The sequence below is a fragment of the Grammomys surdaster genome, unplaced genomic scaffold, assembly GCF_004785775.1.
Source record: "Grammomys surdaster isolate TR1022 unplaced genomic scaffold, NIH_TR_1.0 363, whole genome shotgun sequence".
NCBI lineage: Eukaryota > Metazoa > Chordata > Mammalia > Rodentia > Muridae > Grammomys > Grammomys surdaster.
In genome coordinates, this window is record NW_021604782.1 from 7728944 (window position 1) to 7747540 (window position 18597).

General features: G+C 45.6%; 1 protein-coding gene across 5 annotated transcripts in view; it reads left to right on the plus strand.

Annotated features, from left to right (window-relative positions):
* Window positions 1-18597, plus strand: part of Akap2 (A-kinase anchoring protein 2) — a 137673-nt gene that overhangs the window by 92366 nt on the left and 26710 nt on the right. For all 5 annotated transcript variants that reach the window (XM_028779889.1, XM_028779893.1, XM_028779894.1 and 2 more), the window contains exon 2: window positions 10007-12458. In XM_028779889.1, the coding sequence (XP_028635722.1) occupies window positions 10007-12458 (2452 nt within the window). The remainder of the gene's footprint in view (window positions 1-10006; window positions 12459-18597) is intronic.

The following is an 18597-nucleotide window of genomic DNA, read 5'->3' on the forward strand; positions in this document are numbered from 1 at the left end:
CACACACTCACACACACACACTCACACACACACACTCACACACACACTCACACACACTCACACACACACACACACACTCACACACACACACTCACACACACACTCCAGTCTCCAGTTTCTCTCACAGAAAGCCCCAGCTGTAAATGCGTTAATCAAACAGCACCTTAACATTTTCCAGATGTCAGATATGCAGCGCGACAAAGCGAGCCTGGTTTTCCAGCCTGGCTAGAAGTGGGAGGGTCGTTATTAACAGGAAAGGCTTGTGGTCCAGAAACTCCCTTACCTTAAAAGTTCTTCATTCGAGTATGAGCCAAGACACAGGTGACTTTGTTCCCTGTTTGTGGGTTCTAGAGGTGTTTTTATCCAGTCTTAAAGCCCCCCAAACCCTCCTGAGGCACGTACCTGAAAGGGCTGTCTGGTGACCACTGCTCTGGCCAAGCCCACTGAAGCTCTCAGAGAAAAAAAAGTTTGGGCCTATTCAACAGGGCTGGAACTTCTAGCCACCAAAGGGTTGGAGTTTCATTATAAGAACTGCGCCCTACCCCACCTCAGGTCACAATAAGCAGTGATAGTTTCCTGTCAAGATGTCTTAGGGAGGGACAGAAGCTCAGGCATTGTTAGTATTAGTCCCTTTCAGGGGGTCACAGCAATGACCTGAGCTTTCCTGGTCTATATTTAGCCTGCAGCTGCCTGAGAAAGGTTTGGGGTCTGTAGTCTGGCTGCCTGCCTGTCTTCCTTCAGCTGGGAGCTGGGAGAGCTGACCTCCATCAGGAGTGGTTTGTCTCTGTTTCCCACAGTCAACACAAGGCCCTAGCTGCACAGGCCGGAAGCCTCTCTGCTGGGAGGTGGAAGAGGAAAGGCCATTCAGGCCTGGAATGTGGCCTCTTTGCCATACTTCCCTGAAGTAGAATTAACAAAGGAGGCCAGTATTTCTGTTCTGTGCCTTCGAGAGAGGGTGGACTGGGCTGCCCAGTCCTAGCGTAAACTGTACTCTACCATTTGCAAACACACTGGGGCACAGGGCTGCAAGCCACCTGTTCAGGACCTTGCTCAGGACCTTCCATGGGCTCAGCTTTCTTTATGAACTCTTTAAGGCCAGCATCATTGCACTTAGGAGGCGGTGCACAGCTTCCTGATGTTGCTGAGGGGTCTCATCACCATCACCTTGGGTCTCTTGTTCTTATTATGTGAATGGGGACTCCATCTCCCTGAAGCTACCAGATCCTTTGCAGGGAGTAGGCCAGCCTCGTTCAGAGCTCTGGGGACACTCCTTAGCCTCAAGCAAAGATATGTCACTGTGGGGGGGAAATCTCAGGCTAGACTTCTGTAATGACAGCACTTTTACAGGGCAGTTCTTAACCTCTTAAGCTGATGTCCCCATCAGACCCCTGTTTTCCTCTGTGTAGGCAGTCTCCCAAAGGTCTGCTCTGTCTGCTTTCTCTAGGGCTGATGATTCAGCTGGTAAGGGGTCCTAAGCCACAGCAAGTAGCCGGGTTGTATCACCCTGAAATGCCATTTTGTGATGGAGGCATCTGAGTTCAGAAAGTTATGAGTCCAGAAACAACCATCCTGGAGGTAGCCACGCATGGCCTAAAGAGTCAGTTCTTTGCTGTGTAGCAACTGTGCCCTGCTTACTAAACATGTGACTTATGCAAGCTAGGGAGGGTAAGAAGGGGGACAGAGATGTCCTTTGATTTCCCAGCTATGAGGAAGTTTTATTCTGTAACCATGCCTCTGATCCTAGGCCAGCAATGAGTGCATATTTTTGATGGAACTTAAAAATAACTGGATTAAAGGATCAGGTCACCTATTACCTGGGGAAAAGCATTTCTAATTTAACTATAGTAGCTGCAGCAGGAAGTAGTCTGCGTTATTCAGAACTAAGAAACCTGGCCATGCAGAGGACACCTGGCGCTTGATCAATTTGGGTCATGCTGCATTTAGGCTAGGAGCCTGAGAGGTGATGGTGGGTCAGACTCTTATCAAGAGGGAACATAGATACCAGTGGGCAGTAAGGAAATGGCGTCACTGTGAACAGAGCAGACATTTGAAGTGTTGGAATTTAAACAACTACTCCTCAAAAATAAGATGAAGTACTCTTTTCATTTTATGTGTATTAGTGTTTGCATGTAAGTTTTTGTGTGTGTAGTAGCCCTTTGCTGCCAGAAGAGGGTGTTGGATTCCCTGAAACTGGAATTTCAGATGGCTGTGAGCCACCACACAGTAGCTGGAAACCCAACAAGGTCCTTTCTGCAAGAGCAACAGTGTTCTCAACTGCTCAGCCGTCTTTCCAGCCCTTCTCTTTTGAGTATTTAATTTTTACTCATGTGTATGTGGAGAAGGTTTTGTACATGAGAGTGCAGATGTCCTAGGATCCCAGAAGAGGGTGTTGGCTTCTCTGGAGCTGGAGTTACAGGTAGTTATGAGCTCCTTGGTGTAGGTGCAAGGAACTCAACTCAAGTGGTCTGAAAGCAGTATACACTCTTACCAATGAGCCATTTTTCCAACTCCTCCTCCTCCTCTTCCACCTTCTCCTCTAGAGAGGGTTATTTTGGCTCAGGCTTTGAAGGGATCTAGTCTATCTTGATAGCAGGATCTACAGCATCCTGAGTCTGAAGCTGCCTGATCATTTCTGGGCATATTAAGCAGAGTAAAGGGCTGGAGAGATGGCTCAGAGGTTAAGAGACTTGTTGCTCTTGCAGAGGACTTGGGTTTGGTACCCAGCACCTATATGGGAGCGTACAACCATCCCTGAGTCCATTTCTAGGAGATTTAAGACTCTTTTTTTTTTAATTCTTCAGGTATTTCATGTACATGGTGCACATATATACTGAAGGCAATAAATCTTCCTCCTCCTCTTCCCCCTCCTTTTCTCCCTCTTCTTCTCCTCTTCAGAAGCAGATCACAGAGAGATGAGTGTGGCTGCCCATCTGGCTTTTTGTCATTTTAACAGGAGCATCAACTTTCCTTGTCTTTGTAGTGAAGCACATCTTTCTGGTGTGTGACCTGATGAAGAAAGATACTTCCTTCTAGTTCTTCCTGGTATTGGTGTGCTTAGCTGCAGGCTCAGATAGAAAGAGCCTGCTGCTGTCCACTGTCCAGCTGGTCTGAGGTCAGCCACCATTTTTTGTGGAAACTAGGCAGGCTTTTAGGATCTTTCAATGGACTGTAGTATGGGTAGGGTTGTGATTATCTTATCCCTGGGAAGTTGTCAGCAGGGGCAGAAACTCTAGAGCTAGCACAAAGTGCAAACACCTAGATTGCAGTGTTACATCTCCATCTGGAGGGCCCAGCACACAGTGCTCCAGAGAAGAAGCAGAAGCTAAATCTCCAGGGAGTCTGCCTTCCCTCCAGTCTGGATAAGGAAGTCACAGACTTAAGGCTAAAGTATGAGTCTAATTTGACCGAAAGAGATTCAAGCTAGCAAGGATCAAGAGCAAAGGAAAATACTCTCTCAGCCTATCTATTCTTCATGACCTTTCCTATGTTATTCTGGAAGTTTCCTGTCTTATTTTGGGAGAACACCTTCTGACCTATTGCGATAAAATTAAGAACGGTGACATTTACTACTATCCAATGTGATCTTAGGGGAAAATCTCCTCTATTTCTCCAAACCTCCTAATTCCAAAGTCATAAAATAGTAAAATCTGTCTTTCAAACCTAAAATGGAGAGGCCTTGGTCTTCTGTGTGTCAGCTGAGAGCTCACATGGGGATAACCGAGGCTTGCCAGGACCTTAGACTGATGTGAATTCAGTGGAATGAGGCACTGAGTGTGCCCACAGCACAGGCACTGAGTGTGCCCACAGCACAGACTTGCTGAGCTACCTGGTTTGTGCCGACATTTCCACAGCTCCGTAAGCACTGAGGATGGGTGGGCACCATCTCATACAAGTGATCTTTGTACAGGTTTTCTGTGTACTAGGGATCAACTGGGAGCTTTCTGAGTACCATATTCTGCCACTGAGCTACATTCCCAGCAAATCTTAATCTAGTGCATCTTTAGGATTTAACTTTTCTTAAATACTACTACTACTAATAATAATAATATAATTTTGTTATTTTGAGACAGGGTCTCTCTATGTAGTCCTGAGTATCCTAGAACTCAATATGTAGACCAAGCTAGCCTCAAACTCACAAAGATCCACCTGCCTCTGCTCCCAAATGCTGGGTATTAATTTTGTTTTTAATTAATTATGTATTTTAAGTGTGTGGATATGTGTATGTGAGTGTAGGTACCAAAGGTGGCAAGAAGAGGACATCAGGTCCCCTAGAGATAGACTCACAGGGCATTGTGAGCCATCTCACTTGGGTGCCGGGGACCTGAACTAGGGTCCTCTGCAACAACAGTAAGAGCCCCTAACTGCTGAGCCATCCCTCCGGCATCTAGGGTTTGACTTTTAAAGGTGCTTTATAAAATTTTTCTGCTAGCTTTACCAACAAATAACATTCCCCAGTTGTGTTTAGCTTTGTACTAAAATAGATATAGAAGGATCTGAGGTGGACAGGGTTGGGAGAATAGAAGTACTTTTGGTGTGACATTTCTGGATTGGTCGCTTTAACTGCTTTTGTTCTGAAAATAATGATCCAATGCTATTCTCCTCTCAAGAAAGACTCCCACAAGAAAGAAGTTAATATTGGTCATTTGCACTTTGGTGCAAATTTGCTTAAAAATAAACTTCTTTTTTTACATTTACATTAACCATTTTGCAATTTTCATAATGCATTTTAAGTGCCTTTTTCTAAGCATTTGCATAGGAGGGATTTTGTTACCACAGTAAACAGTCCATTTGCTTTGAACCCCATGGAAACTAGACTTTTAGTTCTCAGACCTCAAAGAGTAGCAACCCCGAGAATCTGTAAACTGGAACCAAGCTGGGGCTTACACTCCTCATGCAAGGGCTGTGGGAGTCTCCAGGCCACAGGTGGAGGCTCCATGCATGCACATATGGAGGTTCCACCCACTTCACCCATTTCTAACACTCATTATGCTGATAGACAAACCCACTAATTTCACTAATGAAAGCCCATTTCTCATTTTAATTATGCCAATTAGCAAAGCTTTGGGAGTCTGAAGGGGTTAAAGGAAGCTGGAGGTGCTGGAGGAAGCTACCCTTGGAGTCCTGAGTGACCACTCCTTAAGTTTCCCTCCTCTGTCAGGATGGCTGTCTGCCTCTGGAATGCAATTTACGTGGGTTTCAGAAGCACACAGCTGCATTATAGTATATTGTCTTTACCCAAGAATTTCTGGGTAAATTGCAGACATCCTCACCAGCTGCTGGCTATTCTGGGCAGCTAGTGGGAGGGCAGATATTATGTACCATGGTATTAAAACTCTACCTGGAGAGTTGTCTGGGGCAGGCTAAAGATCACCCACAAGCCCTTCGCACCCTACTTTTTCTTTGACCCCAGAAAACACTTGGTGGTTTTCACATTCTTCGTTACGTCAGAGGAGATCAGTACTGAAAGGCATTTACAGTCGATGTCATGAACACATTTGATCTGAATCTTGATGTCGGTTCATCTTATCTGATACTTGGAGAAAATTCTGGTTCTTCCCTTATCTTCAAAGGGAGCAGTAGGCATTGGCTGGTTTAAACAAGACACCATTTAATGATGTCAGGCCCAGACGCCTGCAACCCAGATTCCTTAGCTCATTCCCCTTCACCTGCTGCAGTCTCTGGTGGCTTGGATTGTATCAGGCCTGGGGCATGAAGGTTAATTCCTCCTGCTGAGAGCCAACCCCGGAATTTGTGTTTGTTCCAACTGTTGCCTAACTTTCTGGTGCTGGGCTTTGAATGGTTAACTCAGCTTTGTTGTCTTTGAGCATTTCTCCCTAATCTGCCTCTGAAGCAGCTGTCCCCTGAAAGAGATAGATAGCAGCACCAGGAAGAAATCTCTTAGCTAGGCTAGGTGGCCCACCTGTTTAGTTCCAGCACTTGGGAGGCAGAGGCAGGCGGATTTCTGAGTTCGAGGTCAGCCTAGTCTACCGAGTGAGTTCCAGGACAGCCAGGGCTACATAGAGAAACATTGTCTCAAAAAAGAAAAACAATCTCTTGAGTTTGTGGAAAGAATAGGGTTGGACTGCCTGTCTGTAACTCAGAGGAAGGGAAATTCTTTGCTGTTTATACATAAAGTATGCAGCTTGGGGGGTGAGGGGAGGAGTGATCTCTCCAAGCTATACTGACAGCCCAAACTTAGACTTGTTATGCTAGACAGAATCTCTCCATGTAGCCCAGGCTATGCTGGAACTCACTTTGTAGACCAGGCTGCCCTTAGACTCACAGAGCTGGCACTCCCTTTCACTGTGCAGGTCCCAAGATTGAACTCAGGTCATCTAGCTTGGGCACTGCTCAGTCGCTGGCTGTTGCTACTTTATCTTTCTTGTCTATTTAACCAGCATTCTTAAGTAGCTTTTGTTGTTTTGAGGCAAGGTCTTGCTCTGTAACACAGACAGACTATCCTCAAATTCTTGGCAATCCTCCTGCCTCAGTCTCTTGGGTTCTGGGGCTATAGGTGTGAGCCACTGTGCTCAGTTATCATTTGGGTCTATTATTTTGTGTGACCATGCATGAAAATGCATGTACCAGAGGTCAAATCGCTGTGTCCTGTGTTTTATGAATAGCTCACTGGGATTTAGGATTCTCAGGGAGTCTCTCTACCTCTGCACTCCTCGCCCTAGCACAGGAACAACAAAGCAGGAGCTTGCACAGCTGGCTTTTTACACTGGTTCTGGGGATCAAGCTCAGGTCCTCATGGGCACTCTGTACTGACCAAGCCATTTCAAGCCCCAATCTTTTTTTAAAATCTGAATCCAACAGAAGATCTAGTACTTTTCATTTTTAACTGAAAGGCCATTTTTTTTTTTGACACAGCAAAAATACACTGTCAAATGCTCTTTAGATTTTTCAACATTTCGCATCCCAGTTGCCTTTACTTCATGAAGTATTCCTTTATGAACTAGATACGATTTTTGAGTTCTTGTTTGTTTATTTGTTTGTTTTTTCTGAGACAGGGTTTCTCTGTGTAGCCCTGGCTGTCCTGGAACTCACTCTGTAGACCAGGCTAGCCTCAAACTCTCGAACTCAGAAATCCACCTGCCTCTGCCTCCCAAGTGCTGGAATTAAAGGCGTGCGCCACCACTGCCCGGCGATTTTTGAGTTCTTGAAAGAGCTGTCAATATATCAACTTAGCACACTTGAGCTGTGAAGTGTTTAGGAGAAAGGGACACAGTTGATGCGGGAACCAAAACTCCAGTTATTTGTAAGTTCTGGGAAAGATAGACAAGCAGGAATTCCTATTTTAGAGACTAACAGGACACCCATAGAGTCAAGGGCTTTGCTTTATTTGGCTTGACTCTAAGCAAGCTGGAATAAACTTGTGCTCCCCGGGGCAGCATGGGAAATCCAGGACAGAGCTTGTTAGCCACAGTTTACAGCAGCTGCTCATTTTGCTAGACTGCAAAATATGTTTCCTGCCTGTAATGAGTGCAGCAGTGGGTGAATGCCTCCTGATTTCTCTTTATATTACAGTGTCGTCTTCTCATTTATTCTGAGGTGTTTCAGTAGAGCAGTGATTTTTTTTTTTTAATTTTATGTGTTCCCACGATCTTCCTATTGCTTTCCATTTTTCCTTCCTGAAGTTATAGAAAAAGGGATGCTGTGCTTTTCCTGTAGTTAATCACTGGCTAGATGAGACTGGACTCAAGGAGTGACTCTCACCTTCTATCTGTCACCTTCCCTGGTTGGTCTGCTTCTTCCGGCAATCGCTCCCAACAGAGTGAACCAGCTTTGGCTTGAGTCTACTTTATTTGAATGTCTGCCAATAAGTTTCTGCATTGAAAATTTCTGTAGTTACTTTTTTTAACTTCCACCTCCCAGTGCTGGAGATTGAATCTAGGGGGTCCCATGCATGCTAGACAAGCACTCATCCACAGTATGCTTCTGTAATTCTTGATGATATGAGGAGAAGGTGCTGACCTTATGAAACATGGTTTTGCTTAAATGGCTTTAAAACGGCATTGAAGGACCAAGGATGCAGCTAGGTGGTGGCGTGGCATACACAAAGCCCCCACCAGCATACATAAAGGAAGATGGCAGTAAAATCTGTACAGACAGGCTTCTCTACTTCATTGTAAAGATGAAAGAGCCGTTAGTTCATGATTGGTGACACACGCCTTCAGTCACAGCCCTTGAAGGCAGAGGCAAGTGGATCTCTGAGTTCAAGGCCAGCTTGGTCCACATGTTAAAGCTGGAGAAATGACTAGGTGGTTACCATGTTTACTGCTTTTACAGAGAACCTGGGTTGTATTCCCAGTACCTGTATAACAGGAGATTCACAAACAGCTTCTAATTCCAGTTTCAGGGGACCTGACAGAGTCTTCTGGCTTTCACACTCAAAGCAAGCACATTCATGATATATATTAAGTCACATGTAAACACACAGGTAAATAATTTTGTATTGTATCCTGTCAAGTCAGACCAGGTACATTGTAAACTTGAGACCGGAAAGCAAACCTGGCCAAATGGTTCATAATTCACTTCTGGAATTCTCTGAGATACACTGGAGTCCTGAGGTGTGATTAATCCTGGTTCATATTGGTATTTGATTTTTTTCAATTTTATTTATTTATTTATTTATTTTCAAGATTTTAAGTGTGTGTAGACCAGGCAGGTCTTGAACTGAGAGGCCAGCCTGCTTCTGCCTCCCAAGTGCTAATTAAAGTCATGTGCCACTGTGACTGTGTGTGTAAAATATCTTATATATGCATATATAATTAATATTATGTATTTATATAATTATATAATTTAAATTTAAAATTAATTTTGTAGATAATAAAAACTTGAAAGTAATAGATGGCTAGCCATTAACAAGAATACAGACTAAACAACTAAGAGGAGAGTATGGTGCAATGAAAGCACTAAGATCCCAGGCCTGATGGCGGGGTCCTTTTACCCACTAAACTGTCCTATGACCCTCTCTTCTACTTTAGAAGATGAAATTTTCAAATGAAGCTTGAATATATTCAACACTTAGTGAACAAGATGGAATCTGTAAGTTTGAGAGGTTTAGTGGCCAGGTTTCTTTTTTGTTGCTGTGACATAACACCTTGACCCAAAGCAGCTTAGGGGAGGAAAGGGTTTATTCGGCTTACAATCCTAGATCATAGTCCATCATTGAGGGAAGTTAAGGCGGGAGCTCAAAGCTGAGCCGACTTGCTACTCCGCACAACACTTCCCCCAGCCAGGGAAGAAGTACAGTACCATGGAGAGTGCTACCCGATGGCTGGTTCAAAGCCTGGTTTATACTCAACCAGCTTTCTTAGATAGTTCAGGCCCATCTCCCTAGGAGTAAAATTGTCCTCAGTGTGATGAGTCTCCTACATCAGCTAACCAACAAGGTAATCCCCCATAGACATGCCCACAGCCCTTTATTGTGGATCTCCTCTCAGAAGATTCTAGGCTTTGTCAAGTTGATCATTAAAGCTAACCAGGAGAGTCGGGCACCTGTCATCACACAGAATGGGTGTTTAAAGGATTAATAGAAAGGAGAGCTCTATTCATAAGTATGTGTCATTGTTCCTTCCTGTTTTCTTCCTGTTACTGAGTGAATTTCTTGATTGGCATCTGTCTTAGTCAGGGTTTTACTACTGTGAACAGACACCATGACCAAGGCAACTTTTATAAGGACAACATTTAATTGGGGCTGGCTTACAGGTTCAGAGGTTCCATCCACGACCATCAAGGCAGGAGCATGGCAGCATCCAGGCAGGCATGGTACAGGAGGAGCTGAGAGTTCTACATCTTCATCTGAAGGCTGCTAGTGGAAGACTGACTTCCAGGCAACTAGGATGAGGGTCTTAAGTGCATGCCCACAGTGACACACCTATTCCAACAAGGCCACACCTCCAAATAGTGCCACTCCCTGGGCCAAACATATTCAAACCATGACAGCATCTATATCCAGAATGTACATTTAACCCTTATTCGTCTTTTCTCTTTATTCTAGAAACCTCCCCAGCTTTCCGAGGATGCTAACCAGCTGAGAAGCAAGCAAGACAACTGTGGTGACAGTCGCCTGGAGCCTGCTGCCAGCTCTTTCTCCCCAGATCACAAAAACATGGAAATTGGGGTGTCCGTGACAGAATGTAAAAGTGTACCTGGAGTCACCTCTACTCCCCATTCCAAGGACCACGCCTCCCCTTTCTATTCGCCCTCACACAATGGCCTCCTCACTGATCACCACGAGTCTTTAGATAACGATGTTGCCAGAGAGATCCAATACCTAGACGAGGTGCTGGAGGCCAACTGCTGTGATTCCTCTGTGGATGGAACTTACAACGGAATCTCCTCCCCAGAGCCTGGTGCAGCCATCCTGGTAAACAGCTTAGGCTCACCTGCCCACTCAGCCACCGAGGCAGAACCCACTGAGAAAGTGTTTGGTAGGCAGGCCCCTCCTCACATCGAGCTCAGTAGAAGCCCCTCTGACAGCATGGCTGAAGGAGAAAGAGCCAATGGACACTCCACTGACCAGTCCCAAGACATGCTGGGGAACAGCCTGCAGGCACCTGCCAGCCCCAGTTCCTCTACCAGCTCCCGCTGCTCCTCCCGAGATGGGGAGTTCACACTCACCACACTGAAGAAGGAGGCCAAGTTTGAGCTGCGTGCCTTCCACGAGGACAAGAAGCCCTCCAAGCTCTTTGAGGAGGACGAGCACGAGAAGGAGCAGTTCTGTGTCAGGAAAGTGAGGCCCTCTGAAGAGATGATCGAGCTGGAGAGGGAGCGGAGGGAGCTCATTCGGAGTCAGGCTGTGAAGAAGAATCCTGGAATCGCCGCCAAGTGGTGGAATCCTCCCCAGGAAAAAACTATTGAGGAACAGCTGGATGAGGAACATCTGGAGTCACACAGAAAGTACAAGGAGCGCAAAGAGAAAAGGGCCCAGCAGGAGCAGCTACAGTTACAGCAGCAGCAACAGCAGCAGCTGCAACAGCAGCAGCAACAGCAGCAGCAACAGCTGCTACAGCAGCAGTTGCACACGTCCCAAGTCTGCACAACCCCAGCTGCTCACGAACACCTCGATGGCATTGAACACACAAAGGAGGATGTCGTCACTGAGCAGATTGACTTCTCAGCTGCACGCAAGCAGTTCCAGGTGATGGAGAATTCCAGGCAAACACTGGCCAAGGGCCAGAGCACACCGAGGCTGTTCTCTATCAAGCCTTTCTACAAACCTCTTGGATCCATCAACTCGGACAAGCCACCGAGCATCTTGCGACCAGTTACTGTCGGGGGAACTCTGGAAGACAGTGGCACACAGGCAGGCAAGGAGCAGAAAGCTACCTGTGTATCTGAGAGCCAGTCTGCAGGAGCAGGTCCAGGTAATGCTGCCACTCAGGGAAAGGAAGGACCATACAGTGAGCCTTCCAAACGTGGGCCCTTATCAAAACTGTGGGCAGAGGATGGAGAGTTCACAAGTGCCAGGGCTGTCCTTACTGTGGTCAAAGATGAAGATCATGGGATTTTGGACCAGTTTTCAAGATCGGTCAATGTATCTTTGACCCAGGAGGAGCTGGACTCAGGTTTGGATGAGTTGTCAGTGAGGTCTCAGGACACTACTGTCCTGGAGACTCTGTCTAATGACTTCAGCATGGACAACATAAGTGACAGTGGAGCTTCTAATGAGACACCCAATGCCCTTCAGGAAAACTCACTGGCTGATTTCTCTCTGCCTCAGACTCCCCAAACAGACAACCCCTCAGAGGGCCGAGAAGGGGTCTCCAAGTCATTCAGCGATCATGGTTTCTATTCTCCTTCCTCCACACTGGGAGATTCCCCATCCGTTGATGACCCCTTGGAATATCAGGCTGGGCTCCTGGTGCAGAACGCCATTCAACAAGCCATAGCCGAGCAGGCGGATAAGGCTGAGCCGCACACCAGCAAGGAGGAATCAGAACAGCAGGAACCTGAAGCAACGGTAGAGGAAGCTGGAAGCCAGGCTCCTGGCTCTGAGAAGCCCCAGGGCATGTTTGCACCACCTCAGGTGTCCTCTCCTGTTCAAGAGAAAAGGGATGTATTACCAAAGATCCTCCCTGTGGAGGACAGGGCACTCAGGGAAAAGGGGCCCTCCCCACCACCCACTACTGTGCAGCCCAGCGGTCCAGTCAACATGGAAGAGACCAGGCCTGAAGGAGGATACTTCAGCAAGTACTCAGAGGCAGCTGAGCTGAGAAGCACAGCCTCCCTCCTGGCTACTCAAGAGTCTGATGTCATGGTTGGGCCCTTCAAACTGAGGTCAAGGAAGCAGCGGACTTTGTCCATGATTGAAGAAGAGATCCGGGCAGCCCAGGAAAGGGAAGAGGAGCTAAAGCGACAGAGACAAGTGAGGCAAAGCACCCCAAGTCCCATGGCCAAGAACGCCCCATCGCTGCCTTCTAGAACCACCTGCTACAAAACTGCTCCAGGTGAGTAACAGCTGCACCCTGCACCCAGGTGTCTCGGAAAGTGACTCCTGCGTTCCCGGTTCTGTGTGGGGCCTCCACTTTGCCTTTGGCAGGAGGATTTCCACAACAGAGGTGTTAGGGTGTCCCCTGGAAGGACACCAAGCCTGGGCCGTGGTTGCTATTTCTCAGTGGCTATAATGGCTCCTTGCCTCTCAGTCTGCCTCGTCTTCATTTATTTATCGTGCAGGTTCCCACCCTTCACCTCTTGCAGGGCTGCATCTTGGCCAAGGGAGACATGGACCTTGGCAGGGTGGGGCTATTGTGCTATCTGTGTCTTCAAACCAGTAACTGGACCTTCAAAACCTATAGTTAAATTAAACCCATCTAATTTGGGGGATGGGTTGTGTTCTACTAACCCCTTTTGGGATGCTGGCTTTCTACCCAGCACTGATGGTCTTAACTCAGGGTTGCAGTCTGCAAGACACTCTGTCCATTTTCCTTTGGGTTGGGTTTGGCTTCCTTTATGTGATCACAAACCAGTTATACTCAGGTAATGATAGACCATCTTTATGGTAGTGATCCCAGTGAAATCATAACCGTCTTGGTTTCTAAGTCTACTCTGTGATGTTCGCACCATGAGATTGCCTAACAGCGCCTCCCACAGACATTATCTTAGAATGTTTTCCCAACTTCAGCCTATACATGTGTCTACTCTGGAATTAGGATGTAGGACATTTCTATCCATCCTTTAGACATTTCGAAAAGTGAAGCTACTACATGGACAAGGGCCATATTAAATCTCCTTTTATTGTCTGGGCCGCCCCTTTCTCGAATTGTTGGTATAGATGGCAATGCTGTGGACACCACTGTGGCTAACAGTGTGACCAGAAGCTTTTGTTTCCCATGTGGATACAATAGCATCTGGAACTCTGTTCATCTTGTCTTGGAGACCAGCTCCTCTGGGTGTGCTCAGAACTGGTCCATGCGTTGTATGGCTCACGCCGAGATAAGTGCAGGTATTAGAAGAAAGCATTGGAGAACATTTGATATCATCCTGAAACCCATGTGTTGGGATTACGTGTTATACGGTAGACTTGGGGGGAAATTGATTCTTCATCAAAGATCATTTAAGAAGCATTACCTTAAAGTGTAACCATCACTGTTCAACTTGGTTCATTTAGATATTAATTCCTTCATGTTGACTCTTGGCCTCAGTCAAATCTACAATGGCACAGGCTCTATTAACTTTTAAAATTTGAAATAATCTCAAGCCTAAAGGAAAGCTCTCAAGGCCAGTGCGTTTTCATTCTGGACTGCTTGAGAGTCACTTGGTACCATGATGCTCTACTACCTGAGTTTTGTAACACACCCCTCACGTTGGGTCCTTCGGATGCTTTCGTGTGATCACATCTCACTTTGCTAGGGGAAGCACGGCCAAATTGATGCTGCATCCTCACAGTGTCTAAGCAAGTTGCACATGGTATTAGCTCATTCTGGGATGGGCAGATCTTAGTTTTGACCATTCAATATTACTTTCGATCACTTGATTAAGGAGTGTTTGTAAGGCTTCTCACAGAGAAGCTACATTTTCCTTTTGGAATTAATATATATTTTGTTTAGACACACCTGACTATGGACTCTTTATCCGGCTCCTTATCAGACTTGAAGTCTCGGATTTCTTTACATCAATATGGTCTCATGGATTCCCATTTCACTCAATAATTAGTTATCATTTGTCCTGTTATTTTTATTGTTGGTTTGTTTAGTTGTAGTATGGAAATCCTTTCCAGCTCACTTTTGTGTCTTTTAGAGAAGCAGTTCTTTGAGCACTTCCTTACGCTTTGTTATTGCATGATGCTTCATTTTATCAGTCTTAGCTCCAAGAGCAAAGAACGATTATTCTCTTAGTGAGGAACGGGATGTATACGTCAGGATTGGCATGTGCATAGTGTTGGATTGTCCACTAAGGCAGGCTTAATGAACAGAATTGGAGAGCGAATGTGTATGTGTATTTTATTTATAATCTTTTATCTATCTATCTATCTATCTATCTATCTATCTATCTATCGATCTATCTCTATGAAATCATAGGTTCATATAGAGATCTTTTCCAAAAGTTAGTGGCATGGGGGTGGAGAGAGAGACTGTGAGTGTGCATGGCTTTGTGTGTGTGGCTTTGGAGGTCAGCGGACATTTTTTAGCAATCAGTTCTCACCTTTCACCTTGTTGAGCAGGCTCTTTCTTGTCTCTGCACCTGTACTTTGTAGCCCAGGCTAGCCAGTCTGCAGACTTCCCTGTAATTCTCCCTTCTCTGCCTCCAATCTCTCACTGTAGGAGTGCTGGGAATACAAATGTACACTGGTCATTTAGCTTTTCACTGAAGTTCTTGGGATCCAAACTCAGACTGTCAGGGGTACATGGTAAGCAATTTTACTCAGTCACATTTGTCATAAAAATTTCTTCCCTGGGGAAACAATTTTTACCCCATCTTTAAAAGTTCCCAAAGTCAAACCAAAATATAGTTCCTCCTAAGGTCATCCTAGGGAACCAATGAGCTTACTGAACACTGAGCTTACTGAACTTACAGAGCACTGGTGAAGGGTTGCTTATAGGAGCATATTGACCCCAAAGCTATAAGTCTTTGTCTAGCTTGGATGATGGCTTCCCCATAGCTGCATAAAGCTAGCTCCCCCTTTGGTTAACCTTCCCTGGTCTATGTGTTCTAGAGATACCTGAGACCTGGAGGCTGTGTGCAGAATTGCATGGAACATGGCTGGGAGGAGCAAAAGAGAGTATTGGGACTCTCAGGTAAGGGTCTAGTGACCCTCCCATCTGCTCTTCCTTTGAGGGAACAGTCATACTGATGACGGGCTTATGCAAGCAGGTACAGATTGTCTGATGCAGATGGCAGTGGTTTTGCTCAGAGGCCAGTGTTCTATGAAACACTTCTTCTCTTTCCATATTTACAGCTTACTTCTTGATATCCTCAGTATGGTATTTGTTTGACTTACTCTAGCCACACCATTTAACCAAACTCCTATTTTCTTCATTATATTATGAACCAGTATTAATTTCTAGGTGATCACCGCCCCTTCCTGCATTCTGTTTACGTCTCTGGGCCCCAGTGTCCTATATATGTCACTGCTGTCCCTTGTCCACCTTGCTCTGACTCCACAGTGCTCCATAGTCCACTGCGTTCTCCTCCCAGCTCTCTGCAGGCATCATGGTTTTTATCCCCAGCTAATGACTCTTGGACTGAACTGTTCAGGAAGGAAAGGGAAGGGCTGTGGAGGAGGAAGAGCACAGAGACTTCCTCGATGCGTTTTTAATGCCTTCAGGTCACAGGCCAGAGCCAGCTAAGTGCTTAAGGCAAGAAAACTGTCAGGGAAAGTTTTCTCCAGTGGTTAGCCACAAGAACTTGGCTTTCCCCAGCAAGACTTACTTGTCAAGTTCACTTGAAACTGCTTTGAGCTGGAACTGGGTTGCCACAGAGATGGAGGTGAAGCATCCTGCCCTGGAGAAAAGTCTTTGTACTATGCGATTGCAGCCCCAGCTTGGGAGCTACTGCTCAGGCAAGTGATGGTGATACCCAGAAGTTGGAAGCTTCACTGATGGAAAAACATTCTGTGAGCATCTTGGCTCCTGCTCGCATGGAAGCCATGGTTCCCTCACAGCCACAACATAGCCAACTTTGCCTATATCAATTGCGTTACTTCACTATAGAACCTTCTGAAAGTCCATATAGATGATGGACAAATTGGACTATTTGATTGACTATTAAAAAATACTTGGGGCTGAGTAGTTTATAAACAATAGAAATTTATTCCTCACAGTTTTAGAGATTTGGATGCCCAAGATTAAGGTTCCAGCAAGGACCCGTATCCTGGATTATAGAGGGAACCCCCCCTCTTGATGTCCTCATACAGTAGAAAGGAAGAAGACAACTAGGTAGATTCCTGTGGCCTCTTTTATAATGACATTAATAGTCCCATCCATATTGACTCAGACCCTATTGTCTGATCACCTCCCCAGAGCCCCCACCAAATACCATATGATGGGAACTACATTTCAATATATCTGTAAGGTTCCCACACACCAGACCGTAACAGAGGGTATTTTGGATTCTCCACTCAGTCTCTTAATGGAATCCCTTACCATATTGTCCCAGCTTTACTTCTACCACATAAACAATAGTTAGGTGTGAGGATATGCTGCTACCTAGTCTGGTTCCCCCAGCTAATGTGCCTGTCAGGCTTCCTTCCCTACTAGGGTTGGGTTTACTGTAGGATTGGTGCCAGAGTTGGCTCACTGACCTCGAGTTACCCGGTCCCAGTTTCCTTAGAACCTCCTTCTTTGTGAATGTGAATTTCCTTCCCCGTGTCTAATTCCCACTGTGTTCATTTTAGTCCCTTTAAGAAGACAGTAGCTGCTAGGCATGACGCTTCCTCGAATCCCAGCATTCAGGAGGCAAGAGGCAGGCAGATCCAGTTCGAGGCCAGCTTAGTTCGCATAGTGAGTTTCAGGATAGCCAGGGCTATGCTATGTGTAGAGAGACATTGTTTTGAAAAACTAAACCAAATCAAATCACCACCACCACCACCCCTCCCCCAAAAAAAGAAGAAAAAAGAGAAAAAAAAGAAAAATAGATAATAATTTATCTAAGTCTATGTTCTGTCCTGGTTTTATTGTTACATTGAACACAGTCATAGTACAATGTGAACAGTCCTCATCCCTTCATATTTATATTCAGAATATGCAGAAAAGACACCACAGCGTCCTAGGATTGCAGCATGGAGAGGGGAACCAAAATTAAAGTAAATAAAAATTCAGGTTTCTTTCTTTCCGAGCCTGGAAACCTCTGGAGTCTCGCTTGGCCAGCCGGCCTCTTAGTTTGTGATCCTGGAGGAAGCTGACACATTACTCTGGCAATTTGTGTGTTGGAACTTCTGGCTCCAACATGGCTCTCATGAATGAAATATTGCTAGGGTTTCCTCTGCACCACTTCGTGTTTCCTGCCAGAAGTGACTCAGTAGGTTTTGTGTGATTCAGATCAGATTAATGATATTAGGTGATGAAAGATAATGTCTTAGCTCCTTATCTAGTGGAAAGCATGCTGGCCACATGCTGGATCCTAAACAGTAGGCAGACAAAATCCACTGAGATAGAGTGTGCTAGAGAAGGCGGCGGGTACAAACTCTTCCCACTGTTACCTAAAACCCTCCATTCCCTAGATATTGAAAAGACATTTGCATGATGTTTCCCACTCCCACCCTTTATAAGAGAGTGGTGAAGGACCATAAATCCATCTGCCTGGGAGACTGAGGTAGGGGAGTGTTTAAAGCCTGTCTTGAGCTAGGAGCCAGTTTAGGCAACTTAACAAGATTCTTTCTCAAAATAAAATGAGGAAGGAAAGGTCTGGGATAGTTTCAACAGTAGTGCACTTGCCTAGTACACGCAAGGCCAAAGGTTCAATCCCTAGTGTTTCAAAAAGGAAAGAAAGGAGGGAAAGGAACCCCTTGACAGATTTATAATCCTGATTTAAGGGGAAACGCTACATGAAGGTAAAATATGCTTTTTGAGAGAATGGGGGCGGGGGTTATCCAAACATCTTTTTAAACTCAAATGGTAATTAAGAGCTTAATGAAGATCTTCCCAGTCTCTGCATATTGTGGACACCGTCAGACACTTCTCAATGTGTGTATCTATTGTTAGGAACCGGCGTTTCACTTCCAGGTGAAGTCCAGCTGGCTGTGTGAACAAGCGTAAGCCGTAAGTATGTGGAAGGTCCCACAGGTGGTTGATGTCCACTGCTGTTTCCTGAACATTCTTTGCTGATAAACACCTAAGCATGCAAGCTGCAACTTAACAAGACCTTAAGGCTGTATACAATACTAGTTACTTCATAGGTTCCCATTTGTCACTTATTCCTCCCAAAAGCCCTTCAAGATAGCAGTCAAAATGATAGGAACACATGAGGTTACTATATCCACAGACGCCTACACACGAACAGGCACCTGCATTCGTGCACTCATGTGTGTGTGTGCGCACACACACACACACACAAACTTTGTTTTTGGAGACAAAGTCTTAATCTATAGCTCAGGCAGCTCTGAATCTATCTATCTATCTATCTATCTATCTATCTATCTATCTATCTATC